The sequence below is a fragment of the Vipera ursinii genome (genome assembly GCF_947247035.1).
Source record: "Vipera ursinii genome assembly, chromosome: Z".
NCBI lineage: Eukaryota > Metazoa > Chordata > Lepidosauria > Squamata > Viperidae > Vipera > Vipera ursinii.
In genome coordinates this window covers 14,303,382-14,319,750 of record NC_139517.1, presented here as the reverse complement: position 1 = coordinate 14,319,750, position 16,369 = coordinate 14,303,382, and the positions used below count along the sequence as shown (strand labels likewise).

Below are 16,369 nucleotides of genomic sequence, written 5' to 3'. Positions count from 1 at the left end.
ATTATGACATGGTTTTGAAGTTCTGGCAGCTGTGCCCTCCCCCCATATATTTAGGCTTTCCACAAAAATGGCCCACAGCAAACAATATGTTAGTTTTATAACTCTTGCATTCACTTGAGTGACACAAAAAAAGTAAAACTCAGTCACTCACATGGGTGAACTGCTTTACGACCATTATGACCTACGATTGTAATGGCAGGCTCCTATTATGGTCATAAGCCAAGGAGTACCTGTACACATGATAGACACGCCAGACGCACAACTACAAAATGCACTTTTTTCTCAAATTTGATAGAACCCTACACCAAACGGCCTTTTTAAAAATATATCTGGATGCACAATTATCAATGCAAATAGACATTTACATACCAGCTTTGTTTCTGTATTAATATTTCTGAACAAATTGATCTAAGGAGAAAAGCAAAGTGATGCTGATCCTAGCAACACAGATGTGAAATGATTCTTCAGGACAAATGCTTTAGTGTGATTCAGAATGGCTATTTGGATGCATTTACTGTCCCTCGTGGAGGCATCCCAAAGCAGCAAAGTATGTATCCAAACTGGTTCCATCACACATAAATTCAGGTGTGTAGGGGTGTGTGTGTGTAAAGATTTTTTTACGAGCTTGCATGCTTGAAGGCGGCAGAACTATCTCCCAACAGCTCAGGAAAAATGGAACCAAGAACGTATGCAGTTATTTCAAGATTACTGAACTTTCAGTCAACGTATCGCTGTTGGCTTGGGAATTATCTGTTTGGATATGATTGGTTTCTTATATTGAGGTGCTAATGAGACAACCACACTGTCCTCCAATGGAAGTTAGTAACCAATCCCAGATATTTCTGGCAGGAGTTGCCCAACGTCTTGCTCCAGCACTTTTCTAGCATCCAGATTTGGTACATGCCGTTAGGTTGTCTTCTGACAAGGAACTTGAAGAGGAGGGCAAAGAGGCACACGGGCATGTCAGAAACATAGCAAACCACATTTACCATTAATAGTCTTGGTTTGGATCGGGAGAAAATAATACCAGACTTTAGCTGGTAAGGCTTCAGTAGCTTCTGGAGGTATGCTGGTAAAACTATGCAATGTTGTTGTATACCCGAACAACATCTACGTGGTCTTCAAGGGCCTCTAGCAACCTCGCGGCCCCTTCCATCTCTGGGTCTGATAGCTGGACATGGACAATTGGGATAAATTCGAGGCCAGCAGACAACGAACAAAGACCCAGCGACTCCAGTTTTTCACGTACTTGGTGCAAGGTGGACACAGCGGAAATAAACTAAGCAATGGAGAAGACAAAAGGAGGAAAAAATATAGCGTTATAGCAGGCGTGTCAAACTCACGACGTCATGTGACGATGTGCGACGTATCATGACTTTTTCCCCATGGCTGGCAATGGGGTGGGCACGCTTTCAGTATCACGCATCCGGCCCGTGGGCCAGCAGTTTGACATGCCTGCGTTATAGCCAGTGCCTAGAAACCTAAAACACCTGATCAAATCTAAAAAGTTCTAATAGTTATAACCATGCACCGGGATTCTCCAACAGTCGGGGGGGGGAGGAGGAGACTCTTTGGGAGACTAATCTGCAGGAGTCAAGGAATTTACATATTTAGATCACGGTTGCTGTTATAACTTGTTCTTTGTCAAGACCAGGGGTCGGCAACCGTAGACACTCAAAGAGCCACTTGGACCCGTTTCCCAGAGAGAAAAGAACACTGGGAGCCACAAAACACGCACACACAAGGGGGGGGGAAAAACTTGATTGAAGAGTTTAATTAAAAAGAAATTGAGGCTGCTGTGCATGAGTTCTCTCTCTCCCTCCCCCTCCCTCTCTTTCCCTCCCTCCCTCTCTCTTCCCCCCCCTCACCCTCTCTCCGATCTTCTGCTCACCAGGCAAGCTGGCTTCACGCTGTTCTCGGACAAGCTGACACACATTTTTATTGGGCTGGCTCTCCTGCCCTTGAGAGCTGCTGCTTTTTGCTGCTTCCTGTGGAGATGCAGCAAAGGCAGGAGCCCTGCCCAATAAGCTTGTCAGCTTCTTGGAGAACAGTGTGAGTTACATAGAAAGAGAAAGAGAGAGAGAAAGAGAGAGAGAAAGAGAGAGAGACAGAGAGAGAGAGAGAGAGAGAGAAGGGAAGCACAAGTGCCTCTCTCTGTCTCTCTCTCTCTCTCTCTGTGTAACTCACGCTGTTCTCCGAGCTGCAGGAGAAGGCTGAAAGACTTGCGTTACCGATCCGTGGTCTAGACAGAAAGAGTCTAGTTCAGACTGATCGGGAGTGAATTCTGACAGAGCTTGGCATGCACTTGGTGGAAATCAACGATCAGCTACCTGCTGGGTGCACATCCTGCCCAGGTGAGAGATTGCAGAGTGCTACCTTGCAATGACCCAGTCCTATATTCCTCTAGCATGCATCTCCCTGGGGGGTTTGCTATCTTGGTGAGATAAGGATGGGCAAGAGCCACAATGTATAGGTAGTCCTTGACTTACGACTGATCGCTTAGTAACAGTTTGAAGTTACGATCTACTTGAAAAAGGGGACTTAGGACCGGCATCCGAAGTTCTAATGGTTGCTCCCCTGCCCTGTGGTCACATGAACTATATTTTATGACCGTTTCGCTGCATTCAGCAAAAATGGTCTATAGCAAACAATGAGTTCGTTTTAACAACTGCAGTGTCTGCTTAGTGATATTTGCTTAATGACATCTGCAAAAAAAGCCATAAAATTTGGTGATTCCCCTGACCAATCTGCTTTGCAACCACTGATATTGACAACCTTAATGGGCAGGCTCCATTACAGTCGTAACTCAAGGACTTACCTATAGTCTTGCACAGGGAACCATTCCTAAGCCATCTGAAATTTTATCAGTTGTACAAAAACACCTTTAACCCCAAGATTCTCTTGGCCACACACACACCCTGCATGCACACACTCATTTTTGTAGTCCACAGTCCCCTCCATGCAGTGCCATTGAAACTCAGCGTCAAGCCAATGATTTTGTTATAAAGACTCCCCAGCTTGAGCTCAACCCTAGTGACAATGGACGTTATGGGCAATATTCTCAGAAATTACAGGGAATTTACCATTTTTTTTCACTTGAAGAGTTTCCCCCCCACTTTCCTCAGTCTTGGGGTTTTTCTGGTGATCTCAGCCCAAACCGTGTAAGTAGCTTTGTGAAATCACTCAAAATCTTTTAAACGTTTGTCCTCACTTCCTTGCTAGGTCAACCATTTGGGGTGCAACATTTTTTTTAAAAGAGTGGAAATGTGTGCCGCTTACTTCGCTAAATTTAAACCCACCCTTTCAACTCACCCTGAGCACCACCTTCTCATCCTCCTCTTCTTCTTCCTGGACGTCTTCAGCTTCGGCTTCAATTGCCAAGTCAAGTGCCTGATCCAAGCTGACAGGACTGCCGGATTTGTCTTCCTTGCTGACAGTCACAACCCCCTTTTTTTCAAAATGATTGTGAAGCCCTTCGGCAATGATCCCCCTGCAAGGAACCAAGTCTTTAGCCTAAGACTTATTAAGCAGTGGCTTGCTAGAACCTCTGCAGTCTCTGATGTGAAAGGACTACAAATCCCCATTAAACTTGCACGCCCCCACCTCCTACCTCTTGCAAACTAGCCAGCCAACACTCCTTAGGTTGCACTAACCCATTTTTGTTTAAAAGATGTCGGATTTCATTGGAAGTCCTCTTTAAGTTGTCTGTCAGTATTTCGACATAGAATGATGCGCCACCTGGACCTCGGATGCTGCAGAGGTGATAGATGGATTTCATCTTCTCCTGCCGAAGAAATTAATAATGGTAACCATCACCAAACCACATCATCTTCCCCATCATTTCAAGTATCAGGCATATGGTCCCCAGCTGCCCCTTTAAAGCAGTTTAACAAAAGCGGGAACCAAATGTGTTTATCTATTTAAAAGATTTGTATGGCCACGTACCTTAAACACAACTCTGGGCGACTCACAACAATGAAAGCAGTAAGTGCAAAATCATAGACCACAGAGCCATAAAAACAAAAATGAAATGCTTATGTCAGGGGTCTTTAAACTTGGCCCTTTTGTGACTTGTGGACTTCAACTCCCAGAATTCCTCAGCCAGGCACACTGGCTGAGGAATTCTGGGAGTTGAAGTCCACAAGTCATAAAAAGGCCAAGTTTGAAGATGCCTGGCTTACGTCATCTCCTTGAGATGCCCCACAACCAATCTAAATATCCTCCTTCTATCCTAGCATCTGTCACTACCTCCATTTCTTCCCCATGCTGGAGGTAGTGACAGATTTTATTTTCCTGGGCTCCAAGATCACCGCAGATGGGGACTGCAGCCAAGAAATTAAAAGACGCTTGCTCCTGGGGAGGAAAGCCATGGCAAATCTAGACAGTACACTATAAAGCAGAGATATCACCCTGCCAACAAAACTGCGTATAGTCAAGGCTATGGTCTTCCCAGTTGCAATGTATGGCTGTGAAAGTTGGACCATAAGAAAGGCTGAGCGCCAAAGAATCGAGGCCTTTGAACTATGGTGCTGGAGAAGACTCCTGCGAGTCCCTTGGACTGCAAGGCGATCAAACCGATCCTGAAGTTGAAACTCAAATGCTTTGGCCACCTAATGAGAAGGGAGGACTCACTGGAGAAGAGCCTAATGCTGGGAAAGGTTGAGGGCAAGAGAAGAAAGGGACGACAGAGAATGTGGTGGCTGGATGGAGTCACTGAAGCAGTAGGCGTGAGCTTAAATGGACTCCAGAAGATGGTAGAGGACAGGAAGGCCTGGAGGAACGTTGTCCATGGGGTCGCGATGGGTCGGACACGACCGCAAGTAACAACAACAACATCCTAGCATCTGGGTAACAAGCCAGCTTTTGGTAGCATACCAAAAAGCTAAAAAAGGGCCTGCCAAATCACCAGAGGGTGTTCCGAAGTGCCACTAGATGGCAAGATTTCAGGGAAGGGACCAGGAATATGCCTGCCTATCTGATATGGTAGGATAGGCAGCTATTCTGAGGAGCAGGTAGTCCTGCAAGTATCTGGGTCTTATTCCATGAAGGGTTTAAAAGTGATAACCAACATTTTGAATTGTACCTGGAAGGAAGCTGGGAGCCAGTGCAGCTCAAACAACAGAAATGTAATATGGCCAAACCTAAGGAACACCTAATTCAGCACATGCTATTGTTGTTCTGGACCAGTTGTAGCTTCCAATTGGTCTTCAAGTGTTCTTCAATGCATCCGTTAAAAATGTATTCCTTAAAGATATTTCTAACTTGCTTTTGTGCTGTACAAACTCCACAAAGGAACAGCAATAAAAAAAACCACAAAACAGATCAAAAGCTGGCTGGTCCTAATAACTGTTTTGCCCCCAAACAGATGCAACGTTTCCCTTTTTTGCTACTATCGTTGGCTCACAAAGGAGTCAGCAGGGACATTCAGAGGGAAGGGTGTGGTGGAAGGCACATTTGTTGTTATATCGTGGAGTAAATAACACAAATCAAGTCTTGTATTCTGACCTAAGTATATAAGTCTTATCTTGTCAATGATGCCATGTGGCTTATCAACAGGATGACACCACCATCATTTTGCCATTGTCATAGCTTGTATTGTACATCTTTGGCTATAGCCATTCCTTTATGCAGACCCCCCCCCCAGTGACTCATAAACCTACCGCGCCAGAGATGGCTGTTTCAATAGAGCTTTTTGGCATATTCTTCCTTCGACACACCTCAATAATGTTGGCTAAATTAGTGTTAAGATGTGGGTTGGGTCCTCCTTCTGAAAAGGCAATGCAGAAAGAGATGGCCAATCATTATCATTAGCTTAGGAAGCACTACACTACATTTAAGGAAACTGGAAATAAAAGAGAATTTTGTTCAGTTAGTGCAAGAAAGCCGAGTTCAACTATACATAATTAAGGATGTGCACAGCATGGTTTCTTCCAACTGTTGTAATTAAGGAGAGAACATTCAGGAGAAGCCTAGTTTTAAATGCAGAATGTCTTCTTTTAAATCTGAAGAGCTCATTCAGTGCAAATAGGGAGCAACATGTTTCACAGCTCCGGTTTATTCATTTTTTATCCCATTTTTATTATTAAGGCAGCATTTTTATTATTAAGGCAGCAAACAGAAACAATACTCTTTTCTCCTCCAATTTTCCTCACAACAACCCTGTTAGGTGGGTTGGGCTAAGAGAAAGTGACTGGCCCAAAGTCACCCAGCTGGTTTTTGTGCCTAAGGTGGGATTAGAACTCACAGTCCTAATTTCTAGCCTGGTGCCTTAATCACTAGACCAAACTGTTTGGTCATTGTCTCATCCTAACAAACTTGGCAAAAAGGACAGTTCTGCTCGCCAGAAAACAGTGATACATGTCACAATCTTGCCTTTTTTGCAAGTCCCTCACTTTAGACAAGTTAGCACAAGAACCACACCTAGCTAACAAACGTTTGTCCAACAATTATTGCCTAGAATATGGTTTTCCATATGGTAAATCACAAATCACAAATGGCTGGATTCATACAACACATTGAGCTACCATCAAAACCAAACACATGATGGCTTCATGTCATATTGTGGCTTAGCCACAGCTGTCCTTAAGAGTCTTCACTTTGATTGTAAAAAAAGCCAGTGAAATATTGGATCCGTACCCTTCACAGCAAAACGGATCATCATGGTAAGTTTTTGGAAGACCAAGGAACGTGCAGTATCTTTAGGACCCTTAATATGCTTGACTTTGGACCACTTGTTGTGTCCAGCAAGTGCGGCACTGGAGGCATGGATGGCACAACTGGGATGATGGAAAAGCATCAAACGGGGTGGCCGAAGTAGAACACCCAGCCGTGTGTAAATGCAGCCCACGGACATGATTTTGGATTGGCCACAGACCTTCGAACAAAAGAGAATATGAAGGAAAATTACCATGGAGACATTCGAAGAACATATAATCTACATATATTTATTTAAATAATAAATAAATAAATATAATTTATATATAAATCTGGTGGCAGTGTCCTATTAAGTCAATCCTAATTCTTGGTGACCATAGGAACAAATCCATACAGGTTTCTTAATGACATTTTCAGAAGGGGCATGCCACTTATTTATTTTTTAAAAAATATATGTTTTATTGATTTTTAACATAATCACCTTAATATTTCCTAAACAGTGTGTTGTTTGGGTTAGTATTTAGAAAACAATCAATAATAATTAATTTCTATAATTCTATAGTCCATATAATGGCTTTGCTTTTCTTCTTCCAATAATATTCTCTTTTGCCAAACTTAAATTAATACATTTATTATATGAATAAATGACAATTAAATGTAGACATTTTTCTCATATTTCTGCAAATAATAACCCCATCAATATAAAGCTTTTCTAACTGAACATCTTGTCTCGTCATAGATCCTGTTTACAAAATTCTTATTTAAATTTGTTTTCCCCACAATATTCAAAGCATTCTTACTGATTTAAGATTTTCTCCAAATTAGTTACACTTAAGTATTTAAGTCTTTTTTCTCATACAAGCCATCCCAACACTTTTACATTTCTCATATTTTAAAAAAGAGGGGGGAAAAGAAAACACTTCTTTTATATAAACCATCCCAACGTTTTTATATTTCTCATGTCAAAAAACAAAACACAAAAGAAAGAAAAAAAACTATATTACTTGAAGGGTTCGTCCCTCTTAAACTAATCTTCATTTATATCCCAAATCTTTCTATTTCTTTAACCATATTCAAACAGATGTTTAATTTTTAAATATTCCCTCTGGTAAATCCCATCATCTAATTTCTTAATTTCTTTTTTTTTTAGTTTTGTAGTTTTTCCTTTGGCTAACAACTGATCTAAAGTCACCCAGCTGACTTTCATAGTTAGGGAAGGACTAGAACTCAACTGTCCCAGCTTCGAATCCTGCCCCTTGAGCCCCGTTACCAAATAGTTTTCCAAAAACAGATCCACACCATAAAAATGGCTCAGTTGGGAGTGGGATAATTACAGATAACCTCCCCAAAAGGTATACCCACGTGTATAGTTTATCTGAACATTCCAGAAATGTTAGGCAAAATTCTGGAGTTCCCCCTCCCACGCCAAACAGTAAAATAGCGAAATATAAAACTACCAAACCTAATGATCTATTTATGATGTCCAAAGTGTTAGGAATAGGATAGCTATCAAAATAACACCAAAACAAGGTCCAAATCCTTATTTTTTTAAAAAAAAATGGATTATACTTCCAAGAACCCTCTTCTTGTTATATTGATTCATTGTTTTGCTCTTTATTTCATACATACAGGATACTGTCTACAAAACAAGCCACGCTCCCCTTTTGGCATTTACCCTTCTTATGGTAATGGCAGGGCTAGACGAATCAAAAGTTGGAATTAAGATTACTGGGAGAAATATTAACAACCTAAGATATGCAGATGATATCACTCTAATGGCAGAAAGTGAAGAACTAAAGAGCCTCTTGCTGCAGGTGAAGGAGAGTGCAAAAGTTTGGTTGAAACTTAACATTAAGAAAACCATGATCCTGGCATCCAGCCCTCTCAATTCCTGGCATATAGATGGGGGGGAAAATGGAGGTAGTGACAGATTTTATTTTCCTGGGCTCCAAGATCACCGCAGACGGGGACTGCAGCCAAGAAATTAAAAGACACTTGCTCCTGGGGAGAAAAACCATGGCAGATCTAGACACCACACTAAAAAGCAAAGACATCACCCTGTCAACAAAAGTCTGTATATTCAAGGCTATGGTCTTCCCAGTTGCAATGTATGGCAGTGAAAGCTGGACCATAAAAAAGGCTGAGCGCCAAAGAATTGAAACCTTTGAACTATGGTGCTGGAGAAGACTCCTGCGAGTCCCTTGGACTGCAAGGTGATCAAACCGGTCAGTCCTAGAGGAGATCAACCCTGACTGCTCTTTAGAAAGACCAGATCCTGAAGCTAAAACTCAAATACTTTGGCCACCTAATGAGAAGGAAGGACTCACTGGAGAAGAGCCTAATGCTGGGAAAGGTTGAGGGCAATAGAAGAAGGGGACAACAGAGAATGAGGTGGCTGGATGGAGTCACTGAAGCAGTAGGCATGAGCTTAAATGGACTCCAGAAGATGGTAGAGGACAGGAAGGCCTGGAGGAACGTTGTCCATGGGGTCGCGATGGGTCGGACATGACTTCGCAGTTAACAACAACAACAATGGTAATGGCATAAACCTGCCTGCCCTAACCTTGGTTTCAGAATGCCCGAGAAGGTCGGGGAAGACAGTTTACACGGCGATCCTAAATATATACGGAAAGACTTAAGTGTCAAAGAGAACGTCGGGATGGGGCCTTCCATCATTTCCTGCAATTAACCCATTACTCCGCCCTCTCCATCCGCTACCCCTTACCTACCCAGGAGGAGTAACTCAGGAATAAAATCCCAGAATTCTGCAGAGTCCTTCCACTAAAAGCTCCGCCCCCATTAGGGAAGAGCCTGCAATTAACTCTTTCTTCTCGGCAAATCAATTTTCCAATGCCAATTTTTTTCCCCTCCTTTATTTTTTTCAACGGACACTTACTCCCCAGTCCTTCACTCAGAAAGATTCCTTGAGCCGCTTTGCAAAGACCAGCTTTCCTTGTATTGAAGCTTAAGGGTTACGAGACACAAGGAAAAAGATCGGGAGGGAAGAGGAAAACGAGTAACTTCGTGGCTGAAGTCACTTCCGGATTTAAGCCGCACGAGCAAGTGAATGTCTGCGCATGTGCAGAATCCTCCACCGCTGAAGTGTTTCACCGCTAACTAGCAATGGAACTAGACCTCAGTGATAATAAGTGGCGCCTGCTTAGTTGCTCCAATGAATAAAAATCTTTCTTTGGAAAAAGAAAGGTAGTCCTGCACGGCAGTTTCCTCTAACTACAGCCTTGTGCATAGGAGGAGTAGGCAATCGGTTGTCGTCGGAGGATTTGGATTACAATTCCCATCGCATCTGACAAAGGGGAACGGCGGATGAGGATAATTGAAATAATAAAATTACTGGTGGACCCCGACTTCTCTGTGATATCTATGCAGTTAATGATATGGCGTTAGTGAGCAAATTTCCAAATGGAGGTTGCTCAGGGCAACGCTGGACTGGATGGTGATGTGCAAAGTGTAAGACTTAAGGTTTTTCTTTCTCCGGAGATATTATTCTGCTTTTCCCCCTCATTTAATATTTCTTTAAGTTGGCTCCCCGGTACATTTTTTGTACCTTTTCTGCCTCAAAATGGCATCAAATGCCACATTACTAATTTTGGGACACTGTTTTAAGGGGTGCAAAAAAACATGTTCAGAAGCCACAAAGGCTGCGCAAGAAGAGTAGTCTTTAATGACAGGCTAAGCATCACTTTTTAGAATCACAAATGAAAACATTTGCTTATCCTTTGCTTAAAAATCTGTTTCTCAACCTTGACAGCTTTAAGCTCTGTGGATTTCAGCTCCCATAATTCCCCAGCCAGCATGCTGGGGTTATTGGCCTCCAAGATGTACTTGTCTTTCTATTTGAAGTCTTTGGTTTAACTCAGGGGTCAGCAACCTGAAACAGTGAAAGAGCCACTCGGAACCGGTTCCCTCACAAAAGGAAAAACTGGGAGCCGCAAAAAATGTGTGCCCATGTGCGTACATGCGCGCATGCACAGAACAGGGTTTGACTGAAGAGTGGAGCCAAGGCGAGATATGCACCTTGAATTGATTGAACTTTTTTTAGTCCCACTTTTTTTTTTTTTGGACTGCACATGGCAGAGGACTGGGAGCCGCAGGAGACGGCTGAAAGAGCCGCATGCGGCTCCGGAGCCGCGGGTTGCAGACCTGTGGTTTAACTGAAATATGGTAAATCAATAAGATTGCAAGGATTTTTTTCCCAGAATAACAGAGTTGGAAGGGACCTTGGAGGCCTTCCTGTCTAATCCTCTGCTCAGGCGGAAAACCCTGGCCTATACTATTTTAGACAAATGGCTGTCCAGTCTCTTCTTAAAAGCCTCCAGTGATGAAACACCCACAACTTCTGAAGGCAAGCCATTCCACTGATTGTTTTAACTGTCAGGAAATTTCTCCTTAATCCTAGATTGGTTCTCTCCTTGATTAGTTTCCATCCGTTGCTTCTTTTCTTGCTTTCTGGTGTTTTGGAAATTAGGGTGACCCCCTCTTCTTTGTGACAGCCTCTCAAATATTGGGAGGGGCTCCTATCGTGTCACCCTGGGCCTTCTTTTCACTAGACTAGACATACCTAATTCCTGCAACAGTTCTTCATATGTTTTGGCTCCTAATACTCTTTTTTGCACTCTTTCCAGAGTCTCAACATCTTTTTTATAATGTGATGATCAAAACTGGATACAGTATTCAGTTTTCACCAATGAATTTCATGCAAGCCTGCTACATAATTTTCACTCCCCATTTTTTAGAAGAATGGAGAAGGCCCTTAATTATTTCATGGATTATCTCTGATTACAGGCAATAGAAACTTATTTGGGATGTGACTGATATTTGTGCTAGCAATCTTTTTCCATTAAACTAATCATTTTGCAATAAATTCTCAACTGGTACACGTGTCTAGCCACTGATATAATATCTGTGCTTAATTTTTTTCATGCTTCTTCTCTAATTTTCAGGTCAGAAATGTTAGTAACTTAATATATTTTCAGAGTAGCATTTCTGCAGCCTGTGCAGCTTGTTTGCTCTTTAGATCAGACATGTCAAACACAAGGCCCGGGGGCCAGATCCGGCCCGCGAAGTGCTTTCATGCGGCCCGAGAAGCCATCCTGGAAACAGTGAGGGAACGGCCCCCACTGCCTTGGCCCTGGCCCAGAGACCCTCAGATCTGCCCCACTCCTGCCCAGGCCCCCATAGGCACCCTTGATGCGAACGATGTAGAGCTGGCCACGCCCACCCAGTAGGCCATACGCACTCTAGCCACGCCCACCCAGTAGGCCACGCCCACCCTGGCCATACCCACCCGGCCCCGCGAGGGCAACCGCAATGCTGATGCGGCCCTCAATGAAATTGAGTTTGACACCCCTGCTTTAGATTAATCAAAAAAGCAGGCTCATTACTTGTCCCAAACAACATAGCTACTGAGAATCATCTAGTAAGAGCTATTAAGCCATACAGTTGTAGTCTAGGAATATTCTACTAAAGAACACATCGTTGTAGAAATCACAGTAAGAATATGGTTCATGTTTTTTCTTACAAGTTGCATTTTTTTCTATGTGCAAAACAATGGGGGAATGAACTTCCAAGTATAATACACAGAAAAAAATATATTTGCCAAAAGGACAGGGAGCAAAAGAAGAAGTATAACTGAATTTTACTTACTGGATTTGCAGCATAAATTGCAATAGGCTAAACTATGACTAGCTGAAGCATGGCTTACTGAGTTCTTTCAATTGCTTTGATTCACACATCACATTGCACTGTAAAGTACTGTATTGTACTAAAGTACTGTAACCATTATAAGCTAAGTATATTCAGCACATTGAGCCACAAAGTAGCCAAGCACATTTTAGAAAATATTTGAACTCCCTACCTCAATTAAAAGCAGCATTACATTTGCACCATCCTGAATTCATCTTATTCCTAAATTAATTCTGTTCTCTAAACTTGGCTACCGGCTATTTTCTTGGGTTTGGGGGTGATAAACCTTGCTACTTTTTTTTTACCTGGATAAGATTCTACTTGACAGCCAGATGTCTTTCAGTAGTATAATATGCACATCACCTTTCTGAACTTCCCAGTCTGAACACGCAGCTCTAACCGTTGCTTGTAGAAATGAAACTTCAAAAGGTGGTGGAAAAACCTGTTTTGTATCTATATCTTTGTATCTATAAAAGACTGTTTAAGGACCTGGCAAAACTATCCATCTATGTATGCAATGCACAAACACATTTATGTGAACACTGGCAGTTGCATAACTGAGTAAAACAGAAAACATAAATTAACGACTGTAATAAGATTTATAAAACCAAAAATTATTAATAGATGGGTTACTGTGCAAAGAGCTTAATCTATCTGATTAACACTATGCATGTATTCTATCATAGTGTTGCCCTGTACACCGCCCTGAGTCCTTCGGGAGAAGGGCGGTATAGAAATTAAATTATTATTATTATTATTATTATTATTATTATTATTATTATTATTATTATTATTATTATTATTATTATTATTATTAATGTTTGGACAAGACTGTGGAGTAATTGAATTATTGATGTGGTTCAAATGGAAAGTATTTGTGTGGTTACAGTACTTTGTCTGTAAAGCAACTAACTGTAGCTTCAGTTAGTAACTGTGGCAAGTAACTATGCCATTTTCATTAGAAGTGAAAAATATGAACAGGAAAAAAACACCATTGAAATCCATCATATATTGAGCTCATTCATAATATGATGTTGGTGGGCAAACACACCTAACAGAAATTTACTGTAGAAAGCAAGGAAGGTGATGCTGATAGAGATATGCGGGAACTGTTACGTAGACAAAAATGGATGGAAGAATTTTTAAGTCCGGAACAGTCAGATGACATTCAGAAGTGACTCAGGCAGACATTTCCCTAATTCACTGAACTATAAGGAGGAAGGGGAGAACCAGCACCATCAGACTTCCAAGACTGTGTTATTGTAGCCAGTCTCAATAAAAGCAGTTTTAGCTTGCCTGTGGAATTGTTTTCCTGGTCTGATCGAACACATTTAATGATTAAAATGAACTTTAGAACAATGCTGGGGAGTCTGCAGGCTATGGTTAAAAAAAAACTCAAAATAGTACCCAACATTGGAAAAATGAAAATTTACCAGCTGAAGAAGTACTAATTTAGAAAATTTTAGAGTGTGCAGAAATGGATAGATTAAAGATAAAAGAAAAAGAAGACTCAGAGTATTTTAGAAAATGGGGTAATTTCTATCGATGGCTAGAAAAAGAGTTAGAGAGAAAGGAATGTGATATGTAACTTTGAATATACATTAGCAAGAAGAAGGCTATTAAGCGATTAATTAACATATTGTTTACAATAATTAACTATTATCTATTATTGTTTGTTAAACACATGAACCCAGACATGCTGTTTGCTAAATATTGAGAATGTTATTTGGAAAAACCCCAACCTCAACCCAAATACTGACCCCACCTTATTCCTAACCCTATAAAAACTAATAAAATTTAAGCAGGAAAACTCAAAATAGTAGACATGAGGATGCAACTGAACCTCCCATCTGTTTTTATGTGTGTTGTGTAAAAACATAAGTGAAGTACATGTAACACACATTAAAAAATGAGTGAAATTTCAATCACATCTTTATGGCCACCATCCTGACTTTGTTATCAACCCTGTCAAATTATTTGGCAATAAAATGATCCATTCATCTATTGTGTTGTAAAAGAGATTAAAGATGTAATTTCTGTGGCACAGAAACATAAAAGCTCATGGCTATTGTGTTTCAACATTTGATGAAAGGGATTTGCAAGTTAGAAGCAATATACAAAGAGTGATTACAACTCATTTACTAGATTAAAAAAAAAGGGAAATCTGTGTGTAAACATTGCTTTCTGAAAGAACTTGAAGGTAATACAGATAGTCCTTGACTTATGACAGTTCAGTGACTGTTCGAAGTTATGACAACACTGGAAAAAAGTGGTTTAGAGCTGGTCTTTGCACTTACAATAGTCACAGCTTCCCCACAGTGACTTGATCAAAATCTCGGCACTTGACAACCAGCTTGTATTTGTGATGGTTGCAGCATCCTGGGGCCACATGATTATCACTTGCGACCATCTCAGCTTATTTACAACAAGCAACGTCAATGTGGGAAGCCAGATTTGCAGGATGACTGCATGATTTGCTGCAGCTGTTTTGCTTAACAACCGTGGCAAAATGCTTGTAAAATCAGGCATGACTCATTTAACTGCCTTGCTTAGCAACAAAAAATTCTGGTCCCAACTGTGGGTATAAGTTGAGGGCTGTTCTGTCCTACGCAGCCAAAATTTGCTTTCCAAGCAGCAGGGCTAAGAAAGGCCTTCCCACAGGATGGGAAGAAAATTTACCCCAGTAGTGTCTGCACCTATTCTGAAATCAATTCTTTTCAAAGGCAGTGAGATGGGGAGTGTTTTTTGCTTACAGGCAGACAGTACATTTCCCGCGGAAATGAGCTTTCATGATTCAGGCCTCAAAAGCGATGACTGTGATAAGTGTAACTGATTTTTTAAAATGTATGTTGTTTACTGTGGTACTCCACACCTAGGAAGATTTTTTATTTTATGTTAGGCGTACTTCCAACCAAGTCACTAAACAATGGGTGGCAGCTTTAGGACCTGAGGAACAACGTGGCACAAACTTCTGCAAATGTTCCCCCAGATTCTCCAGTAAACTGCAATCTTTAAGCCCCTTTAAGGAAAAGGTGGAAGACACAGGATCAGAAAAAAGAAAGGAGGCGAGGTTTCATGCAGGAATACAAGCTCATTTGAGGGCTAATCCACACGGAGCTCCGTTTCCATCTGTCCTGTTTGCCATCGTTCGCTCCCTAGAGACTAAAATGGACTTTCTGAAACTTGAGCTGGCCACAAACAAGGAGTGTATATCGGAGGTGGTGACCCTTTGAGAGCTGTATGCAACGAAATTTCATTTCCAGAGGTGGTGAATGCTCCAACACTGGAGGTTTTTAAGAAGAGACTGGACAGTCATTTGCCTGAAATGGTGTAGGGTTTCCTGCCTGAGCAGGGGGTTGGACTAGATGACCTCCAAGGTCCCTTCCAACTTCTTCTTCTTCTTCTTCTTCTTATTATTATTATTATTATTATTATTATTATTATTATTATTATTATTATTAATTTCAATGCATGCCAACTGGTGTACATTCAAAGTGACAATAAAGTTATTATTATCTTTCTTTCATCAAAGGAGTTGAAAAAATGGCAGTGCATCTTAGTGTTGCTAGAATGAGGGTGAAAGCTGTAAGTTGTAAAAAATCAGCATCAAATGGTGCTTGATGCTTGAGCAGGGTCCGCGGGATTGTCTGGGACGCTACACATCCTCTTCATGACTTGTTTTCCTTATTACCTTCTGGGGGGGGGGGGCGGCCTTCATGGTATCCAAAGCAGAACATGCAGATTCGGTCACAATTTTGTTCCATATAGCATCAGCCTTGTGAACTCTCAAGTTTCCTTTTTCTGTTATATATTCCAAATGGACATGATCAATATTTATATGTATGTATGTATGTGTATTTTATCCCTTGCCTGCTTGACTCTCTCAGTCGGCAGAAGAGTATATAAACATGCAAACTGTATGCCCCTTTGGCTATCAAAAAAGGATTTGTGGATTGGATTAAAGTTTGTGGATTGGATTGCACAAAGAAATGCAGAGTGAGAGGTGGCTATG

The 16,369-nt window shown here is 41.4% G+C and overlaps 1 protein-coding gene across 3 annotated transcripts; it reads right to left on the bottom strand.

Moving 5' to 3' along the window:
- Positions 1–87: 87 nt before the first annotated feature.
- On the bottom strand, positions 88–9,667 carry TACO1 (translational activator of cytochrome c oxidase I). Of its 3 annotated transcripts, XM_083378015.1 has the most exons (7): positions 9,218–9,346; positions 8,284–8,351; positions 6,637–6,874; positions 5,661–5,767; positions 3,654–3,784; positions 3,313–3,490; positions 88–1,279 (listed from the first exon to the last, which is right to left on the bottom strand). In XM_083378015.1, the coding sequence occupies exons 2-7, from the start codon at positions 8,323–8,325 to the stop codon at positions 1,079–1,081; spliced, it is 897 nt and encodes a 298-aa protein (XP_083234141.1). In that variant the 5' UTR covers positions 8,326–8,351; positions 9,218–9,346; the 3' UTR covers positions 88–1,078. The 3 variants fall into 3 exon arrangements, with proteins under 3 accessions (XP_083234141.1, XP_083234142.1, XP_083234143.1); XM_083378016.1 differs by lacking the exons at positions 8,284–8,351; positions 9,218–9,346 and adding an exon at positions 9,551–9,667; XM_083378017.1 differs by lacking the exon at positions 8,284–8,351 and having other exon boundaries at positions 9,218–9,364.
- Positions 9,668–16,369: the final 6,702 nt, after the last annotated feature.

What these genes read in the sequence shown, in the direction of transcription:
- TACO1 (XM_083378015.1), bottom strand. Translation starts at nt 8,325, where the DNA reads ATGCCAAAAGGGGAGCGTGGCTTGTTTTGTAGACAGTATCCT. An exon ending in TGTTTTGTAGACAGTATCCT is followed by an intron (nt 6,875 to 8,283) that starts GTATGTATGAAA and finishes TTTTGTTCGAAG; the next exon opens with GTCTGTGGCCAATCCAAAAT. An exon ending in CATCTTTTAAACAAAAATGG is followed by an intron (nt 3,491 to 3,653) that starts GTTAGTGCAACC and finishes GGTTCCTTGCAG; the next exon opens with GGGGATCATTGCCGAAGGGC.